General features: G+C 39.3%; 1 protein-coding gene across 2 annotated transcripts in view; it reads left to right on the forward strand.

Annotated features, from left to right (window-relative positions):
- The window catches only part of LOC103116469 (organic anion transporter 7-like), a 64,859-nt gene that overhangs the window by 14,409 nt on the left and 30,428 nt on the right, over positions 1-20,022 (forward strand). The window contains exons 7-10 of one of the 2 annotated variants that reach the window (XM_007526366.3): positions 4,619-4,833; positions 9,715-9,823; positions 10,775-10,978; positions 12,100-12,603. The exons of the other annotated variant lie outside the window; for it this stretch is intronic. Coding sequence (XP_007526428.2) covers positions 4,619-4,833; positions 9,715-9,823; positions 10,775-10,978; positions 12,100-12,160 — 589 coding nt within the window. The 3' untranslated portion in view covers positions 12,161-12,603. Of the gene's footprint in view, positions 1-4,618; positions 4,834-9,714; positions 9,824-10,774; positions 10,979-12,099; positions 12,604-20,022 lie in introns of those variants that run through there. 2 annotated transcript variants of the gene reach the window in all.

The raw sequence follows: 20,022 nt of genomic DNA on the forward strand, positions 1-20,022 counted from the left end.
ATTTGTTTAGAGACTGTCCATATAGTCTTCCAAAGGGACTGTACCAGTTCGCATTCCCACAAGTAGGGGAGCAGAGTTCCATTTCTCCACAACCTCTCCAGCATCCATCATTTCCTGATTTGTTGATGTAAGCTATTCTCAGATGTGAGATGAAATCTCAGTGTAGATTTAATGTGTATTTATCTAATGATAAGTGAGGTGGAACATTTCTTATATGTCTGTGGGCCATGTCTATTTCTTTTTTTAGAAAATAGCTCAGGTCTTTGGTCAATCCTTGTGAATGTATCACATATACTTGAAAAATGTATATTTTTTCTTTTGGGATGAAGAGTTCTGAATATATCTATTAAATTAATATCATTAAAATAATATCATAAAAATAATATCATAAAAATAATATCATTAAAATAATATTAATCCTTGTTAATGTATCACATATACTTGAAAAATGTATATTTTTTTCTTTTGGGATGAAGAGTTCTGAATATATCTATTAAATTAATATCATCTACTTCACTTAATTAATCTTTATCTACTTCATTTTATTGCATTGTTGATTTTTTATTTTTAATCTCAGTGATATGTCTTTAATATCATCTACTTCACTTAATTAATCTTTATCTACTTCATTTTATTGCCTTGTTGTTTTTTTATTTTTAATCTCAGTGATATGTCTTTTGCTGTGAGTGGTATGTTAAGGTCTCCTACTATTATTGGGTTGCTATTGATTTCTCCCTTGAGGTCAGTAAGTAATTGTTTTATATATTTGGATGCACTAATACTGACTGTGTATATATTCACGATGGTTATGTTTTTCTGTTGCATTGATTATTTGAATAATACGTTATATATATATATATCATCACCATCTTTGCCTGAAAGTGCATTTTATCTGATGATAGAATAGCTACTCCTGACCTTATTTTTGCACTATTGGCATGGAATATCTTGTTCCAGGATGTCACTCAGTGCTTATCTTTGTTTTAATTTTAGATATGTGTTTCTTAGAGACATAGAGTAAATGGATCTTACTTTTTAATCTTTTCAGTCACTCTGAATCTTTTGGTTGGTGAATTTAAACCATTCACATTTAAGGTGATTATTGCTAAGTGTTTTGAGAATGTTTTATTTTCTTGTTGATACTTTTCCTGTTTGCTTTTGCTTGTTACTTAATGTGGATAATTTTCTATGATGGTCTTGCCTACTACATATATGTTTTATATTTGTCTTTGTGCTATATTTTGTCTTTTGGCTACCATGAGTATTGTGTCTAACTTACTATATCTACAAGTCTTTTAATTTTTTTTAAAATTTATAAAATGGAAATATTGACAATAATGTAGGATAAGAGATGTATAATTCCAATCACCAGAGTCCCATATCCTGTCCCCTTCCTTGATAGATTTCCTATTCTTTATCCCTCTGGAAGTATGAACCCAGGATCATTATGGGATGCATAAGGTGGAAGGTCTGGCTTCTGTAATTGATTCTCTGTTGGACATGGGTGTTGGCAGGTCGATATATACTCCCAGCCTGTCTCTCTCTTTCCCTAGTGGGGCAGAGCTCTGGGGAAGCAGGGCTCCAGGACACATGGTGGGGTTGTCTTCCCAGGGAAGTCAGGTTGGCATCATGGTACCATCTGGAACTTGGTGGCTGAAAAAGAATTAAGATAAAGCAGAACAAATGGTTGACTAATCATGAACCTAAAGGCAAGAATATTGAAGATGAAGACTTGGGGGTCTCAAATTTGGAAAAAGCTAGTAGGTCTATTTTAGGTACATTCCAAGGGGTCCATGACTTTACTAGTTTTTGCCTGAGTCTCACAGCTAACGTGCAGGTGGACCCAAGATTTTGTCTGAGGAGATGGTGTCATAGTTGGAAAAAAGACTAGAAATCTGGATCAGGAAAGAAAGTAGCTCCCAAATATGGGGAAAGTATATAAATATTGTTAACTGTAACCTCCATCAATTTGATCTGGGGCCCATACTCAGCACAGAAGCCTGTGTAATCTCTGCATCCATGTAGGTCTGAGCTTACAATCTGTGGTCATAGCTAGTAAGATTCCAGGCTGCACTAATTTCAGGACCCATCTTTCTCAAGTGATAGAGTATGTTTCCTGATACAATAGTCTTTTTCAAAGTTAGCCTTGGTTCACTAATATTTGATCATATTACTCTGGCCATTTTGCTCTCCCTCTTCCTGTGTCTATGCTTTTCCCTGTTGTTTTTGTGTTTCAGGTTTTATTATACTGCTGATCACAGTAAAAATTGGATAGGACTCCTCTCAGTAATTCTTGCAAGGCAGAATTGGGAATGGTGAAGTCCTTGAGTTTTAAATGTTTGGATAGATCTTTACTTCTCCTTCATACTTGAAGTATAATTTATCAGGACAGAGTGTTTATTAATGGAAATTATTATCTTTCAATACTTTGAAGATGTCATTCCACTCCCTCCTTGCATCTAGGGTCTGTGATTAGAAATCTTATGAAAGCTTGATGGTCCTCTCTCTGTATGTAAGTTTATTCTAGCAGTATGTAACATTTTTCCCTGTCATTACTTTTGGATAGTTTTACTATAATGTGTCTTGATGTGTGACATTTTGTTTCAGGAACTTGGATGTTCATTCATCTTACTGAATATTTATGTTTTGAACATTTCCCAGGCAGGGGCAACTTTTCCGCTATAATTTCTTTGAATATTTTCTCTTCTCTTCTCTACTTCCTCTGGGACCCTAATAACTTTTACATTCAACTTTCTGTTGAAGTCTACTCTTTCACAGAAAAGGTTTTATTTTCCCTCAATAGTTTTAAAATAACTGAAGGTCATGTTATTATTGTAGCATAGATATTCTCTCCTCCACCTCTTTTATTCTACTTCTGCACATTTATCCTGCTATATGAACCTTAGTTATGACTAGAGATACACCTTGTAGTTCTGTTTAGAGTTTTTTCTTTTTGTGTTTTGTAACTGTATGGTGAAATGATTTGAATTCTTGAATTTGCATCTGTATGCTAAGTTTAGTTTCTTGAATTGCCTTCATCATGAGTTTTCTGAACTCTGTCTTTGTCATTTTTCTCCTTCTTTCTCTCTGTTTGGTTATCTGAGTTTCTAGCATCTCTGTGTGGTATTTCTCAGCTTACACATACAGCATGGTTTCCATTGATGTGTTAGGTGGTGGTACTATACCTACAGTGTTGAGTTTCCCTGTTTGTATATTTTAGTGTTGAGGTGATATTCTGTCACATGCCACTGGCTGGCTTAGTGCCTGTGATGTCTGGATTTCTATGTTGTTTCCATATTCTGGGGGCTAACAGCAGGGAAGAATTGTTTTCTCCTAAATGCTCAAAGAACAAATAGGAGATACTGTTATCTGAGTGCCAGTGCCTGGACATCCTACAGAAGTTTAGTACTAAAAAATGCTTAGTCATCAGCCATATCTTTCCATTAAATTCATGTGATCCTTGAGTACAGTTCAATATCCTATTGTCCTTGAGTTCACAAGCTAATTTCCCAGAAATTCTCCATTTTATTTCCCCTGACAATATGCCCCGCTGTGTAAATGCCAAAATGGCACCTGCTACCACTAAGCCTGGATTTTTAAGTCATGAGAAGCTATCTCACCCCTCTTTTTTCCCCCATTCACTGACCACACATGCCTACACCTACTCGTAGCTAAGAGAATTTCTCAGTAATTTACCATTATAAGTTGGTGATTTTTAAGGTGTTTGTATTGTTGATTTAATTTTTTCATCAGGGGAGTTAAGTGTTGCAGTTGCTAGTCTGTGGCCATGCTTCTCGAACTTGGTTGAGATTTATTTCCCTAACCTGCCATTGAGGTTGGAGTCAACCATTGGGTTTGAATTCTCAGCTCAATTTTCCCTTAAACATTGGTCAGTTTGTGTGACAGTTCAACATCATGTTGCCTCTGTGTGCCAATAATCTCCCCACCTCTCCACCCCTGACCATTTACTTCACTGAATATCTACAAAGGTGGTACCTGGTACTCCTAAGAGTGAATTCTTAAGTCCTGGGAATCTCTCCCCCTCTGCTTTTTAAAAAAATTTTCTTTTTTTATTATCTTTATTTATTGGATAGAGACAGCCAGAAATTGAGAAGGTAGGGGAGATAGAGAGATAAAGAGAGACACCTGCAGACCTGCTTCACCCCTTGTGAAGCTTTCCCTTTGCAGGTGGGGACTGAGGGCTCGAATGTGGGTCCTTGAACACTGTAACGTGTGCTTAACCAGATGTGCCACCACCTGGTCCCTACTCCTCCCCCCCTCCATTCCACTAACCACACATGCCTGCACCCAGTGGTGGCTAATGAGTTTCTAAGAAATATTAGTTGTACTTTGGCAAGTTTTCAGATTACTTTTCATTGTTTTAACTAGTTGATCAGGGGAGTGACATGAGGCAGCTGCTACTCCTTGGCCATGCCCCCCCCAAGTTTTCCTTATAAGTTTTAGACTTACCACTGTGAAAAGAAATGTTCTACAAAGTATACCATGATTACACACTAAAGCCAACTAGAAGTTTCATTGGCCAATATTTATTATTGTCATTTGTAGGATGTAGACCATAACCTTATCATATTTCTCTTCTTTCTTTTGTTTAACACAGATTTTCAGTCTACATTACCTTTTATGGCCTGAGTCTCCACCTCCAACACCTGGGGAACAATATTTTTCTGTTTCAGGTTCTCTTTGGCTTAGTCAACCTTCCATCCAATTTAATTGCACTTATGATACTGAATCATATTGGCCGTCGAGTAAGCCAAATATTTCTCACATCTTTCCTTGGATTCTCCATCCTCACCACCATATTCCTACCTCCAGGTAAGAAAAAGCCAAGGATGAAGAAAGGGAATATCTTCTCCCTACTTCTCAGGGACTGTAGCTACCTAACTAAGCTCAGAAGAAAAGGAAAAAATTTGTTGAAAAACTTTTGAGAGTTTAGGACAGATTCAGCTCAGTAGCTGGGAAAGACTGAAATATCAATAAAAGTTGGATATGATAGTCTTAATGACATCTGAAAAACATCTGGTAATTATTGCTATTTGTTACCATGGTTTCTCTAAGATAACAACTGATCATTTGCTTTTTTTGGCCAATCACACTTGTCATTGTACATGACAGTATTGCATTAGTCATATACAAATGTTTTTTCATCTGCAGACACAATATTATTATTTTCCCTGTCTTATTATTTCAGCTTCAGTAAGTGATTTTTATATATTCACTCACATGTTTCACATTAGGTCACTATAATGTCGTTTTGGTTAGGGAAGTCTTATTAACTTCAACTATATATAAAAAAATCCTTGTTTTCAAGCAGGCAAGTATATATAGAAACATGGTGCCAAGTCATTAAAGTCCCTTTGACTTAGTTTTCCTGAACTGAATGATCATATGAAATGAGTAGGTGAATAGAGGTGGTCCCTGTGTACCACTGAATGTCCAGTTTTAATTAGATATTTTACAAGAACTCTGATTGGTGGGCTGTACTCCAAATCTTGAATGTTAGTAATGATTCAGGTTTTCTACTTTACAACAGGCCCACTATAATACTGAAGCACTTCTGTTGGATTAAAAAAAAATTATTGAGGGGCCAGGTGGAAGCACACTTTGTTGAGTGTACATATTACAGTGTGCAAGGACCGAGGTTCAAGCCTTCAGTCCTCACCTGCAGGGGGACAACTGTGTGAACAGTGAAGCAGTGTTGCAGGTGTCACTCTTTTTCTCTCCCTTTCTGTCTCCTCTTCTCTTCCCTCTTCTCTCTGTTTCTATCCAATAACTAAAACATGTACCTAAATATTAATAATTAATTTTAATTGAGGTAATTTTAATTTGCAAATATGTTTGTATAACTAAAACTATATTTTAAAAGTGAATTTTTTTTATTCTTAAGATTAAATGTTAACACACTAAAGACAGTATTGAAATACGAATATCCCATCACCAAAGTCTATTGCATCCACTTTACTCTATCAACCAATTTATCTTTCCTTCTTTGGTAACCTTGGTTCTGCTGTATGTTGAAGGGTTTGTTTTCCATTTGACTTCGTTCCCTTGATGTGTCTCATTGTATACCACACCTGAATGAGATCATCCAGTATTTTTCCTTTATGGAAATTCCCTTATTTAGTCTTGTAGGGCCAACTTAATGGAAATGAAATCCTTTAACTGTTATTTGTTTGAAAAATCTCTCCTTGAAAGCTAAGTGATAACCTACTTGTAGGGTATTCTAGGTGGGGAGTCTCTTTTACTCAATACCTTGAATATAGCATACTATGACCTTTCATCCTGTTACATTTCATTGAGTATTCTTATTGTATTGGGTTGCCTTATATGTGACTCATGGTTTTTTATCTTGCTGCTTTTAGGATTCCCTCATTCTTCTTTGGTTATCTGAGTTCAACTATAATGAATCTTATTGTGTATTTGTTTTGGTTCATTTCACTTTGGAATATTTTGAGCTTTCTGGATTTGAGTGTCTGTCTCATTCCTTACTTTGGAGGGAATCTTCAGCTATCATTTCTTTAAATAAGAATGAAGTTTCTCATAGAAAGGGAAAATACATTGTGAAACTAATTAGCTATGCTCTGCTACAGCAGATGCATGATTTTAAGCCACAGGGGTTGGGGATGGAGATGGGAGTTAGGGCAGGACTGAAAGAAGTAGAGAACCTGATGTCTTATGATAAAGGAAGATGGTAAGTTGACCAAAAGTTTCCTGTGCTAAAAATTATCATGGGGATATAAAGGAGTAAATACACGTGACAACAACAGTTTTGTAAATCACCACTTCTCCTAATAAAGTGATTTAATTAAAAAAGAGAGAATAATACTGTTCCTTTATCTTTTATCCTTTAGGCACACATATGATGTGATGTTGTTCCTCTTAACGTTGTCCCATACCTTTCTTACGTTATCTTCATTTAATTTAATGTTTTTCTATTTTTTTTTGATGGTTTCCTCTACACTGTCTTCAAGCCCTCTACTTTAAACCTTTGGCTTATTTCTCCTCTTGAGCACCTCTGTTGTATTTTTAGCCCAATTACTATATTCCATATTTTGATGACTTCTGTTATGACTTTGATACTTTATCCAATTTTGCTGAGGTTCCTTATATTGATATCTTCATTTCAGTGAGCACCGTTAGGATCATTTCTTTGAAATTTTCTTTTTAAAAAGTACTTTTATTTAGTTATTTATGTTGGATAGAGACAGAGAGGAATTGAGTTAGAAAGGGTAGGTAGAGGGAGAGCTGGAGAGAGACACCTGCAGCACTATTTCACCATTCATCAAGTTTTCCCTCTTCAGGTACAGACTGGGGGCTTGAACCCAGCTACTTGTATGCTGTAATGTGTGTGCTCAACCAGATGTGCCATCACCTGGCCCCTGAAGTGTTCTTTGGGAAGTTTACATAGCTCTGGTGTATTTGTATTATTTTTTGTAACAAAACTTGCACATTTTTTCAGTTTTTAATTTAATTTTATTATTATTGATATTAATTTTATTTTATATATCATCTATGTCTATAATCTATCATTCATATATCTATCCATCTGTCATTTATCATCTATCTGTCATCTATCACCATCTATCATCTATCTATCTATCTATCTCTATTTTTTCTATGTTTTCCCTTCTCTTTCTTTCTTCAAAAAATTTTTTTATTTATAAAATGGAAACACTGACAAGACCATAGGATAAGAGGGGTACAATTCCACATAATTCCCACCACCAGAACACTGTATCCCATTCCCTCCCTTGATAGCTTTCCTATTCTTTATCCCTCTGGGAGTATGGACCCAGAGTTGTTATGAGATGCAGAAGGTGAAAGGTCTGGCTTCTGTAATTGATTCCCTGATGAACATGGGCATTGACAGGTCAATCCATACTCCCAGCCTGTCTCTCTCTCTAGTAGGGTGATGTCATCTTCATCTAGTATAGAACTCAATGCCTTCAACCCCTTTCTAGCCCCCCTAATCATCAGCTGGTATAGAGCAAGAGTTTATTCATACTTCTTACTTTAAAAAATATTATTGGATAGAGACAGAGAGAAATTGAGAGGGGAGGGAAAGAGACAGAGAGACCCCTGTAACCCTGCTTCACCACTCATGAAGCTTTCTCTCTACAGGTGGGGACCAAGGGCTTGAACCTGGGTCTTTTCATGCTGTGAGTGCTTAACCAGGTGCACCACTCCCTGCCCCCATTTCTTCTTCTCTACATTGTTTCCTAAATCCTACATGTGAGCGAGTGAGACCATCTAATATTTGCCTTTCTCCTTCTGACTTGTTTTACTTGGTGTAACCTCTTTTAGTTCTCTCCATGTTGTAGCAAAAAGACAAGAGCTTATTTTTCTTGATAGCTAAGTATTGTTTCATATAAATATGCCACATGGGATGCTTTTTAATTGGGTTGAAAACTGACTCCCAGGGGGCCAGGCAATAGTGTATTGGGATAAGCACACATAGTAGGAAGTGAAAGGACTTGTTCAAGGATTCTGATTTGAGCCCCCCGGCTCCCCATTTGCAGGGGGGTCGCTTCAGAAGTGGTGAAGCAGGTCTGCTGCTGACTATCTCCCTTCCTCTCTGTTTCTCTCTGTCCTGTCAAATAAAATGGAAAAAATGGCTCCCAGGATCAGTGGATTTGTAGTGCAGGGACCAAGCCCCAGCAATAAACTTGGAGGCAAAAAACCCCAGAAAACTGACTCTCAGAAACTTTTTTCCCAGAGGTTTCCAAATTTAAACAATTTATCCCTAATACAGGGCATTCACCTCCCCCCCCCCCGCCAATAAGCATGCTTAGCTCTAGCTTATGGTGGTGCAAGGGATTGAACATGGGATCTTGGAGCCTCAAACATGAGTATTTTGGATAACCATTATGCTATCTCTCCTGCCCTAGATTATTACTCTTGAGTCTACAAATAGTCTAGATCAAGCTACACTCTGGCATATTCAATAACATAAACGTCATTCTTGTAGTACTCTCTTTCTTTTTTCTCTTTTGCTTCCAGGATTATCTGGGGCTCAGTGTTGGCACTTCTAATCCATTGCTCTTGGTGGCCATTTTTTCCCCATTTTATTGGACAGGAAAGAGAGAAGTTGAGAGGGGTGGGGGATATAGAGAAGAAGAGAGAAAGACAGACACCTGCAGACCTGCTTCACTGCATGTGAAGTGTCCCCCCCTGCAGGTGGGGAGAAGGGGCTTGAACCTGGATCCTTGCACTTAGTACCATGTGTGCTTAACTGGATGTGCAACCACCCGACCCCCTTATCACTCTCTACAGCTACCTCCATGTCAATATTGCGCACACACTGAAATGTTAAACCCTCAAAGATATAGATGAGTCTTTCCTCCTCAGTGCTTCTTCATGCAGTAGTTCTCTCTTCTACTTGAAAGTCAAGGGAGATACTGAACAGAATAAGTTATAGCAACTATTGCTGGATTCATGTTCCATTTTTTTTTAAATCTCTGGCAAATCTCTGATAGGCACATAGATGCAATAACATAGGTGCTTGAATTCTTAAGCTGTAGTGTCTAAATAAGCTATATTTCTTGACTGTCACTGCACATTCTTTGCTGCCATGCACTTTCTCTTTAATATATTTGTCCTGTGCAGGCACCTTCAACAGTGTTCTTTTCACTATACTCTGGGTGATGGCGGTCCAACTCAGGTTTCTTGAGTTTTCATTGGTCTTCTTCTCTCCAGAAATGCAGACCCTACGCGTAATTCTGTCAGTGTTCGGAATTGGAACTTCTTCTGCAGCAATGATGTGTTCCATAGTTCATGGAAATGAACTAACGCCCACCGTGATCAGGTACACAATCTCATGAAAGCTCTACTGGGCCAAGATGGGCCTTTATTATTTATTTATTTCTAATGCATAGGCACTTATAGTAGCCAGAAATTTTAGTTATTAAAACTGTGATATTTCAATTACATTAATACTAACAACATTAATAGCCCAAGTGTATTAAGAACTGACTTTTGTCAGGCACTGTGTTACAGCCTTTAATGCATCAAATTTCGTTGATCCACTAAAGGGCAGTGGCTGTGAGTAAGACCTTTTGCTTGTTTGTTTGTTTGCCTCCAGCATTATCACTGGGGCTTGAGAATCCACTGTTATTTTTTCCCTTTTGTTGCCCTTGTTGTTTATCATTGTTGTTATTATTGTTGTTATTGCTGTCATTGTTGTTGGACAGGACAGAGAGAAATGAAGAGGGGAAGACAGAGAGAGGGAGAGAAAGACGGACACCTGCAGACCTGCTTCACCACTTGTGAAGCAACCCTCCCGGCAGGTGGGGAACTGGGGGCTCGAACTGGGATGCTTAAGGTCCATGCACTTCTTGCCATGTGCGCTTAACCCACGGCACCACCATCCAACCCCCAGGCCTTTTTTAAAAGTAATGAAAATATGTTTTTGTGCACTTGAAAAGAATTGAGAACCTATCTGGAAAGCAGGATACATTTTGGAATGCAGGAAACTTGTATACTTTCTGTATCTTTCCCAAAGACTCCTTTAGGTAGAGTTTGTTTGCAAAGATCAGAGTTGAGACTATCAAAGTTATTTGCCTAGATTCCAGATTCTACCCTGGAAACTTGCTCTTTTACTTCATAGAATTTACTCAAATCCTTGGGAGAGGGGTCCCATCCTTATCCTTCTTGTGCCCCCAACTCTGCCCCTCAGAATCAAGACAAGATATTAAATCGCAAATTGTATGTGTGGACTGATGCAGAATTCTTGTATGTTGTTGTTTGCACCCCCCAGGGCGACAGCTTTAGGAGTTGTGGGGATTGTTGGTCACCTGGGTGCAGCCCTGTCTCCCCTCTTCATGATCCTGGCAGTACATTCTCCTCATTTGCCTTGGATCCTCTATTCACTCTTCTCCATCCTGGTGGCACCTGCTGTCTACCTCCTTCCTGAAACCAGGAATAGACCTCTGCCTGACTCCATCCAGGCCATGGAAAATGAGTAAGCGGCCCCTTTGGCTATCTCTTAGGAGAACTCTGAACTTTTAGGTCTGTGATGAAGAAAGGAAGACAGTATTCAGGCTCATCATCCCCAGGAAGAGGTCTGATTCTTGGTTATTTCAACGTGGTCAGTAATTTTGGTGACCTCATCCATCCCCGCAGTGACCACAGACTTCCCTGACATTCCCTAGGTCACACAGAGACACTTGACCCATCCCACTTAAGTCATTCTAGTGGTGAAGAGCCCACTTTTCAGTGCTGTCTTGTCACACTCATACTCTTGGCGGCATTTGCAGAAACACACTGATCCAAGTACCTGATTCTTTTACCTCAGACTCTGGCAGCCTAAAGTCCAAGGTTGTGAAGCAAACTTCCTGGGTGACCTGGTTTCTAGAGTTCTGAGTTCAGGTCTGGATCCTGAAGAATTTGAAGGACAAGAGCTGCTTTCACAGATGAGAGCGTATGGGGGTGGGAAGTCCTATTGTACTGCCGGTTAAATTAAAACTATTGCATTTTCACGGGGAACAAAAGCACTGAGAGAAGGAGAGGGGGAGTGGCAAATGAGGGGATCTCTTTAATGATGAAGGGTTGGAAAAACTTTCTTTAAAATTTTTTTGTATTATCATTATTAATTTATTGGATAGAGACAGCCAGAAATCGAGAGGGTGGGGAGATAGAGACAGAGACAGAGAGACACCTACATCTCTCTTCACCACTTGCAAAGATTTCCTCCTGTGGGTGGGGACTGGGGGCTCAAACCTGGGTCCTTGTGCATTGTAACATGTGCATGCAACCAGGTGCACCACCACTCAGCCCCTGGAAAGGATTTCTAAACTTGTATACTTTTTGTACCTTTCCCAAAGACTTCTCTTGGTAGCATTTGTTCACAAAGGTCAGAGCTGAGACTCTCAAAGTTATTTGCCTAGATTCTATCCTGGACACTTGGTCTTTTACTTCATAGCATTTACTCAAATCCTTGGGAGAGGGGTCACAGTACTCACCAAAGATGGTGGACTAAGGATTAACTTCATCTACAGAAAACATGGCGTGTGTGTGTTTGCCGTGTATTTCAGTACGTTCTTTGGGTTAATTTGCTTGCTGTTTTCATTATGTCTGTTCTAGGAGGAAAGTCTCAGGAGAAATAAAGCAAGAAGATACTATTATGAAAGTGACACAGTTTTAAAGGAGCCCCACAAATTGTTGACTGAAGAGGAAGATAAAAGAGAAAACTGAAGTTATTAATAAGCATTGCTGGGGGCTGGGTGGTGGCGCACCTGGTTGAGCGCACATGTTACAGTGCGCAAGGACCCAGGTTCAAGTCCCCGGTCCCCACCTGCAGGGGGAAAGCTTCACGAGTGGTGAAGCAGTACTGTAGGTGTCTCTCTGTCTCTCTTCCTCTCTATCCCCCTCCCTCTTGATTTCTGGCTGTCTCTATCCAATAAATAAATAAAGATCATAAAAAATAAAAAAAATAAGCATTGCTAAAATATGAATGAGAAATAAAGAGGTGTAGTAAAAATGTTTCCCATTACAATTGCAGTAGTAAATTATATTATATACATAATGCCAATAATGAATCACAATAAGATTTTTTGGGAAAAGTTATAATGTTATTTAAGGAAGTATAGTGTATTTATATAATTATGGATGCCTAACCTCCTTTCTGGATAAAAAGATAGTAAGATTAAAAAGCATTGCTTTATCTTCAATTAATTGGTGTGATAATAGACTCAGTAATCATAGTGAAAAATCCTATAGTTTTTGGGAAAAACTTGAAAAAAGTTCAAGATCTTTCTAAAAATAAAAGAATCCTAGGAAAAGGTGGCTGCTTGTATAATACTTAAAGATGGATTATTTGAACATCATAAATCACTGGTAGGGATAAATGCTTATGAAATAAGGCTAATTTTGGAATAAACATCTAATAATTTAGTTTCATGTGCTAAAACAAACATGTTAAAGAGATAAAGGGGGCAACGAAACCACATTATTCAACAGAATGTGCGACTGTAAAATCTTGAGATTAAAAGACATGTTTTGGGTAAGTGTGACAAATTTCAGATTTAAAAAACAAAATTGTAGGGGACTGGGCAGTAGTGCACCAGGTTAAGCACATGGTGTGAAGTGCAAGGACCAGCATAAGGATCCCTGTTAGAGCCCCAGGCTCCCCACCTGCACGGGGGTCGCTTCCCAAGCGGTGAAGCAGGTCTGCAGGTACTTTTCTCTCCCCCATCTGTCTTCCTCTCTGATTTCTCTCTGTTCTAGCCAACAGCAACAGCAATAATCGCAACAATAACTATAACAACAACAAAGTAGAAAAATATGACCTCCAGGAGCAGTGGATTTCTAGCACAGGCACTGACTCTCAGAGAGAACCCTGGAGGCCAAAAAATACAGTCCTCCCCCCACCAAGCACTTAGGTTGGCTCCTAAAGTTATGGCAGTTATTAAAGGGAGATGCACTCACTCTTGCTGTGCCCCAGGGTCTAGTACAGGTGGAACAGAAAAGATCACCCTGTTTATCACAGTCAGTAATTCCCCACCGGTGCAGCTCTGAGTGAGGTGGTAGAGGTGTTTGTCTCTCTGTGTGTAGAGTGAAGGCTTTGGCTCCATATTCAATCATATTTGGTCCCTAATTTTTTTTTGAAAGCTTAAAAAAAATGTTGTGATGAACAGATGACAAGATTGAAGGGTTACAAGGTATAGTTTCATACTGTATCCACCATCAGAATTCTGTGCCCCTCACCTTCCCAAGGGTAACCTCCATAGTTCTTAAAAGGTCTTAGAGATTGTTTGCTTGCTTCTTTTTGTTCATATGTTTCAGTTCTCTAGACTCTACATATGAGTGAAATCATAGTTGTCTTTCATCTCTTTACTTATTTTTCTAAGTAAATTATTTTATCCATTTTGTCCCAAAGGACACAACATCACCTTTTTATTGCATAGCAGTATTTCATGTAATATATATATATATTCCATAATTTCTTCTTTTTATTTATTTATTTTTATGTATTTAAAAAATATTTACTTATTAATTATTGGATACAGACAGAGAGAAACAGGAGAGGGAGAGAGGCAGAGAAATACCTGCAGCTCTACTTCACCACTCATGAAGCTTTCCTCCAATGGTGGGGACCAGGGGCTTGAACCTGGGTCCTTTTGCACACTGTACAGTGTGCATTTAACCAGGTGTGCCACTGCCTGGCCCCATTTATATTTTTTAAAGTTTCTTTTAAAAAAATTTTTATTTAGAAAATGGAAATATTGACAAAACCACAAGATAAGAGGGGTGCAACTCCACACAACTCTTACCACCAGGACTCTGCATCCAGTCCCCTCCCCTGATAGCTTTCCTATTCTTTATCCCTCTAGGAGTATGGACCAGGATCATTATGGGGTGCAGAAGGTGGAAGGTCTGGATTCTGTAGTTGCTTCCCCACTGAACATGGGCATTTGCAGAGACATAGCAGGTCCCAGGCTGTCTCTCTCTTTCCCTAGTGGGGCAGGGCTCTGGGGAAGTAGGGCTTCAAGACACACTGGTGGTGTCGTCTGCCCAGCAAATTCAGGTTGGCATCACGGTAGCATCTGGAACTTGGTGGCTGAAAAAGAGTTAACATATAAACCCAAACAAATTTTTGACTAATCATGAATTTTTCAGATGAGGATTTGGGGTCTTCATTTTGGAAAAAGCTGGTAGGTCTATTTTAGGTATATTCCAAGGGACCCACAACTTTACTAGTTTTTGCCTGAGCCTGACATCTAGTATGCAGGTGGACCCAGGTTATTGTCTGAGGAGATAGGGCCATAGTTGGAAAAAGGACTAGAAAGCTGGGTCAGGGCATAGAGTAGCTCCCAGATATGGGGAAAGCATATAAATACTGTTAACTGTAAACCCCACCGGTTTAATCTGGGGCCCATATTCAGCAGAGAAGCCTGTGTAACCTCTGCATCCCTGTAGGTCTGAGCTCACATTCTGTAGTCACGGCTAGAAACATTCCAGGCTGCACTATTTTCAGGACCCATCATCCTCAGGTGATAGGTAGAGTAAAAATAGACATCTGCAGATCTGTTTCAGTACTTGTGAAGCACGCCCCCTGCAGGTGGGGAGGAGGTGGCTCCAACCCGGATCCTTGCACACAGTACTATGTGTGCTTCACCAGGTGCACCACCAAGCACCTCTCTCCCCGCCCCCCTCTTTTTTTTTTTCTATTTTGTGGAAGCTTGTTGGTTTAAGTGTCAGGTCCATTTCTGTGCATTTTGCCCCCCATTTTGGGTCTACCTTTACAGTGATTGTGGGAGGATGCAGACACAAATACTTCATACTCTCATCTTGGCTCTGCCATAGATTCTCTTATCTCTTTTTAAAATTACTTGTTTATTATTAATTTCTAGGTACATTTGTACCTAGCTTCTCAAGCTTTGCCCCCCTCAAAATTATGTGTATTTTCTTTGTAAACGCTACATCAAGCTTTCTTCTAGTTAATAAGGAAAATTGTTGTTTTTAACCTTTTATTCAGAGATATCTATCTATAGATCTTAGCATACAGTATACACCTTTTATGGGTTATAATAGGAAATCATCATCTTTTATATTTAGTAATTTTTCACCAAAATGAAAAAAAAGCATACTTTTTTCATGATCAGTTTATTTTATTAGTTTTCTTATATCTGGAGATTACATTGGTTTCGTCCACTATTTCTTGCTTTGGTCAGCATTTAATTCCCAGAAGTCCTTCAGATCATGTCACTTTCATGGAAGTAGCTTTCTGTTTTGCTTTGCTTGGCCTTATCTACTGGTAAAAACACAGCAAAAACAAAAACCAATAAACTCACACAAAAAATGAGAAGACATCAGACAAGTCTATACATCCTGCATGCCTTAGGGGAAGAGTACTCTTTGCCAGTGAGCCTCAATATAAACCATAAACTTTCCTGTAAACCGTGTGAAAAAAAAACAAAACCTGGATACAAGATGGCAAAACAACTTTACTAGTTTCTGTTCTCACCATTGAAGATCCTGGCATTTGAAAGCAACTTAAAAAATTAAAAAAAAATGCAGCTATCAAAAACAATGAACCCACCTTCTCTGACCCATCTTGGACAGAGCTAGAAGGAATTATGTTAAGTGAGCTAAGTCAGAAAGATAAAGATGAGTATGGGATGATCCCACTCATCAACAGAAGCTGAGTAAGAAGATCTGAAAGGGAAACTAAAAGCAGGACCTGACCAAATTGTAAGTAGGGCACCAAAGTAAAAACCCAGTGGTGAGGGGTAGACATGCAGCTTCCTGGGCCAGTGGGGGGTGGCAGTGGGTGGGAGGGATGGGTCACAGTCTTTTGGTGGTGGGAATGGTGTTTATGTACACTCTTAGTAAAATGTAGTCATATAAATCACTAGTTAATTAATATGAGAGGGGGAAAATTAATTGTATGTCTTGAAGTTTTTTAAAACACAGACTGAATCTTTTTAATATATAGGCTGTGTATTTGATATGCGGACTCTCTCAAAAGCCTAGACCAAGTAGATCAGAAGCAACCAATAGCACAGCTATATAAAAGATACTGGGTACTGTACAGCAAACCCTAACAAAAGGACTTTTCAGAGTTAACCCAATTACCAAATAATGTGATGATAACATTAACTATCCATTGTCTTTTTGAACCCTAAGACAGCAGGAACCTCACATCTGCACTATAGAGCCTCTACTTCCCCATCCTGGAACCCTTGGATAGGGCCCACTTTCCTGTATGCCTCTCCCAATCCATATCAAATAATATTGCATCTACTGATCACAACCTAATCAACGCAACGATGGCCACCTCAACATGCTTCACTTCAGACTGTGTCCAGAGACTTCATGTGTGGAATGACAACCCTTCAGCTTCATTACTAGGGTGAGACCTTTCCTTTTATAGTATACTCTAATTCCATCTCAGGTGGTTCACTTTCTAACAAAGTCCCAAAACCTAGATATACACCAGTTTCTGTGAGAGAGAGCATATGTTCACATGTATCCATAAACTACTGCAAAATATATACCTGAAAGCAGAAGTACACTAGAGTTTGCAGTGAGTATCCCCCTAACACTTCCTCTCCACTATTCCAAGCTTTGGGTCCATGATTGCTCAACAATTTGTTTGGCTTTGTATGTTAACTCTCTTTTCAGTCACCAGGTTCCAGATGTCATCAGGATGCCGGCCAGGCTTCCCTGGACTGAAGATCCCACCAATGTGGCCTGGAGCTCTGTTTCTTCAGAGTCCCAGTCTAGTAGGGAAAGAGAGAGGCAGACTGGGAGTATGGACCGACCAGTCAATGCCCATGTTCAGCGGGGAAGCAATTACAGAAGCCAAACCTTCAACCTTCTACATCCCACAATGACCCTGGGTCCATGCTCCCAGAGGGATAGAGACTGGGAAAGCTATCAGGGGAGTGGGTGGGATATGGAGATTGGGTGGTGGGAATTGTGTGGAGTTGTACCCCTCCTACCCTATGGTTTTTTAAATTTATCCTTTCTTAAATAAAAAGAAAAGAAAAAAATTAAAAAAATTATTTTAAAAAAAGGAGACATTAACAAAATCATAGGATAAGAGGGGTACAACTCCACACACTTCCCACCACCAGATCTCCATATCCCATCCCCTTTCCTGATAACTTTCCCATTCTCTATCCCTCTGGGAGTATGAACCCAAGGTCATTGTGGGATGCAGAAGGTCTGGCTTCTGTAATTGCTTCCCCACTGAACATGGGTGTTGACTGGTCGATGCATACTCCCAGCCTGCCTTTCTCTTTCCCTAGTAGGGTGGGGGCTTTGGGGAAGTGGAGCTCCAGGACACACTGGTAAGGTCGTCTGTTCGGGAAAGTCTGGTTGGCATCCTGCTAGCATCAGGAATCTGGTGGCTGAAAAGAGAGTTAACATACAAAGCCAAACAAATTGTTGGGGGGGAGTTACTCATTGCAGACTATTGTTTACTTTTGCTGAAAGCAACTTAAAAAAATTTTTTTATTACCAGAGCACTGCTCAGCTCTGGCTTAAGGTGGTGCAGGGGACTGAATCTGAGTCTTTGAAGCCTCAGGCATGAGTCTCTTTGCATAACCTTTATGCCATTTACGCCCACCCAACTTTTTTTTTTTAAAGAAAGTACAGAAAAAAAAATATGTGAGTGTCCTTTCCTACTGTTCATCACTTCAAAATGTTTTTTTAAACCTTTTTAATTGATTTAATTATGAACAAGTCCATTGGATAAGTTGGGGTACAGTTACACACAATTCCTCCACCCAGAGTTCCACATCCCATCCACTCCCCTCCCCTTCATTGGAAGCTTTCTTATTCTTTTTTTTATTATTATTATTGAATAGAGACAGAGAGAAATTGAGAGGGGAGGCAAAGATAGAGTAAGAGAGACAGAAAGACACTTGCAGCCCTGCTTCACCATTCATGAAGCTTTCCCCATGCAGGTGGGGACCAGGTGCTTGAACCAGGGTCTTTGTACACTCTAATGTGTGCACTTAACGAGGTATGACACCATCTGGCCTTGAAGCTTTCCTATTTTTTTATTTATAAAAAGGAAACACTGACAAAACCATAGGATAAGAGGGGTACAACTCCACACAATACCCACCACCCGATCTCCATATCCCATCCCCTACCCTGATAGCTTTCCCATTCTCTATCCCTCTGGGAGTATGGACCCAAGGTCATTGTGGGTTACAGAAGGTGGAAGATCTGGCTTCTGTAATTGCTTCCCCACTGAACATGGGCGTTGACAAGTTGATCCATACTCCCAGTCTGCCTCTCTCTTTCCCTAGTAGGGTGGGGCTCTGGGGAAGTGGAGCTCCAGGACACATTGGTAAAGTTGTCTGTCCAGGGAAGTCTGGTCGGCATCATGCTAGCATTTGAAATCTGGTGGCTGAAAAGAGAGTTAACATACAAAGCCAAATAAATTGTCGAACAATCATGAATCTAAAGGCTGGAATAGTGCAGATGAAGAGTTGGGGGGTCCTCCATTTTGTAGATAGCTAGTAGGCATGTTTAGACTGAGAGAAATTGAGAGAGGAGGGGAGATAGAGAGGGAGAGAGAGATAGAGAGAGAGAGAGAGACTTACAACATTGCTTCACCACTTAAAAAGCTTTTACTATAGCAACAAAAACAATAAAATATCTAGGAGTAAACCTAACCAAAGAAGTGAAAGGCTTGTATACTGAAAATTATGAGTCACTACTCAAGGAAATTGAAAAAGACACAAAGAAGTGGAAAGATATTCCATGTTCATGGGTTGGTAGAATTAACATCATCAAAATGAATATACTACCCAGAGCCATCTACAAATTTAATGCTATCCCCATCAAGATCCCAAGAACATTTTTAGGAGAATAGAACAAATGCTATAAATGTTTATCTGGAACCAGAAAAGACCTAGAATTGCCAAAACAATCTTGAGAAAAAAAGAACAGAACCGGAGGCATCACACTCCCAGATCTCAAACTGTATTATAGGGCCATTGTCATCAAAACTGCTTGGTACTGGAACATGAATAGACACACTGACCAGTGGAATAGAATTGAGAGCCCAGAAGTGAGTCCCCACACCTATGGACATATAATCTTTGACAAAGGGGCTCAGACTATTAAATGGAGAAAGCAGAGTCTCTTCAACAAATGGTGTTGGAAACAGTGGGTTGAAACACGCAGAAGAATGAAACTGAACCACTGTATTTCACCAAATACAAAACTAAATTCCAAGTGGATCAAGAACTTGGATATTAGACCACAAACTGTCAGGTACTTAGAAGAAAATATTGACAGAACTCTTTTCTGCATAAATTTTAAAGACATCTTCAATGAAACGAAACCAGTTACAAAGAAGACTAAGGCAAGTATAAACCTATGGGACTACATCAAATTAAAAAAGCTTCACATCAAAAGAAACCACTACCCAAACCAAGAGACCCCTCACAGAATAGGAAAAGATCTTTACATGCCATACATCAGACAAGAGTTTAATAACCAACATATATAAAGAGCTTGCCAAACTCAACAAAAAGACAA

This window comes from Erinaceus europaeus, chromosome 17 (genome assembly GCF_950295315.1).
Source record: "Erinaceus europaeus chromosome 17, mEriEur2.1, whole genome shotgun sequence".
In the NCBI taxonomy this organism is placed as follows: domain Eukaryota; kingdom Metazoa; phylum Chordata; class Mammalia; order Eulipotyphla; family Erinaceidae; genus Erinaceus; species Erinaceus europaeus.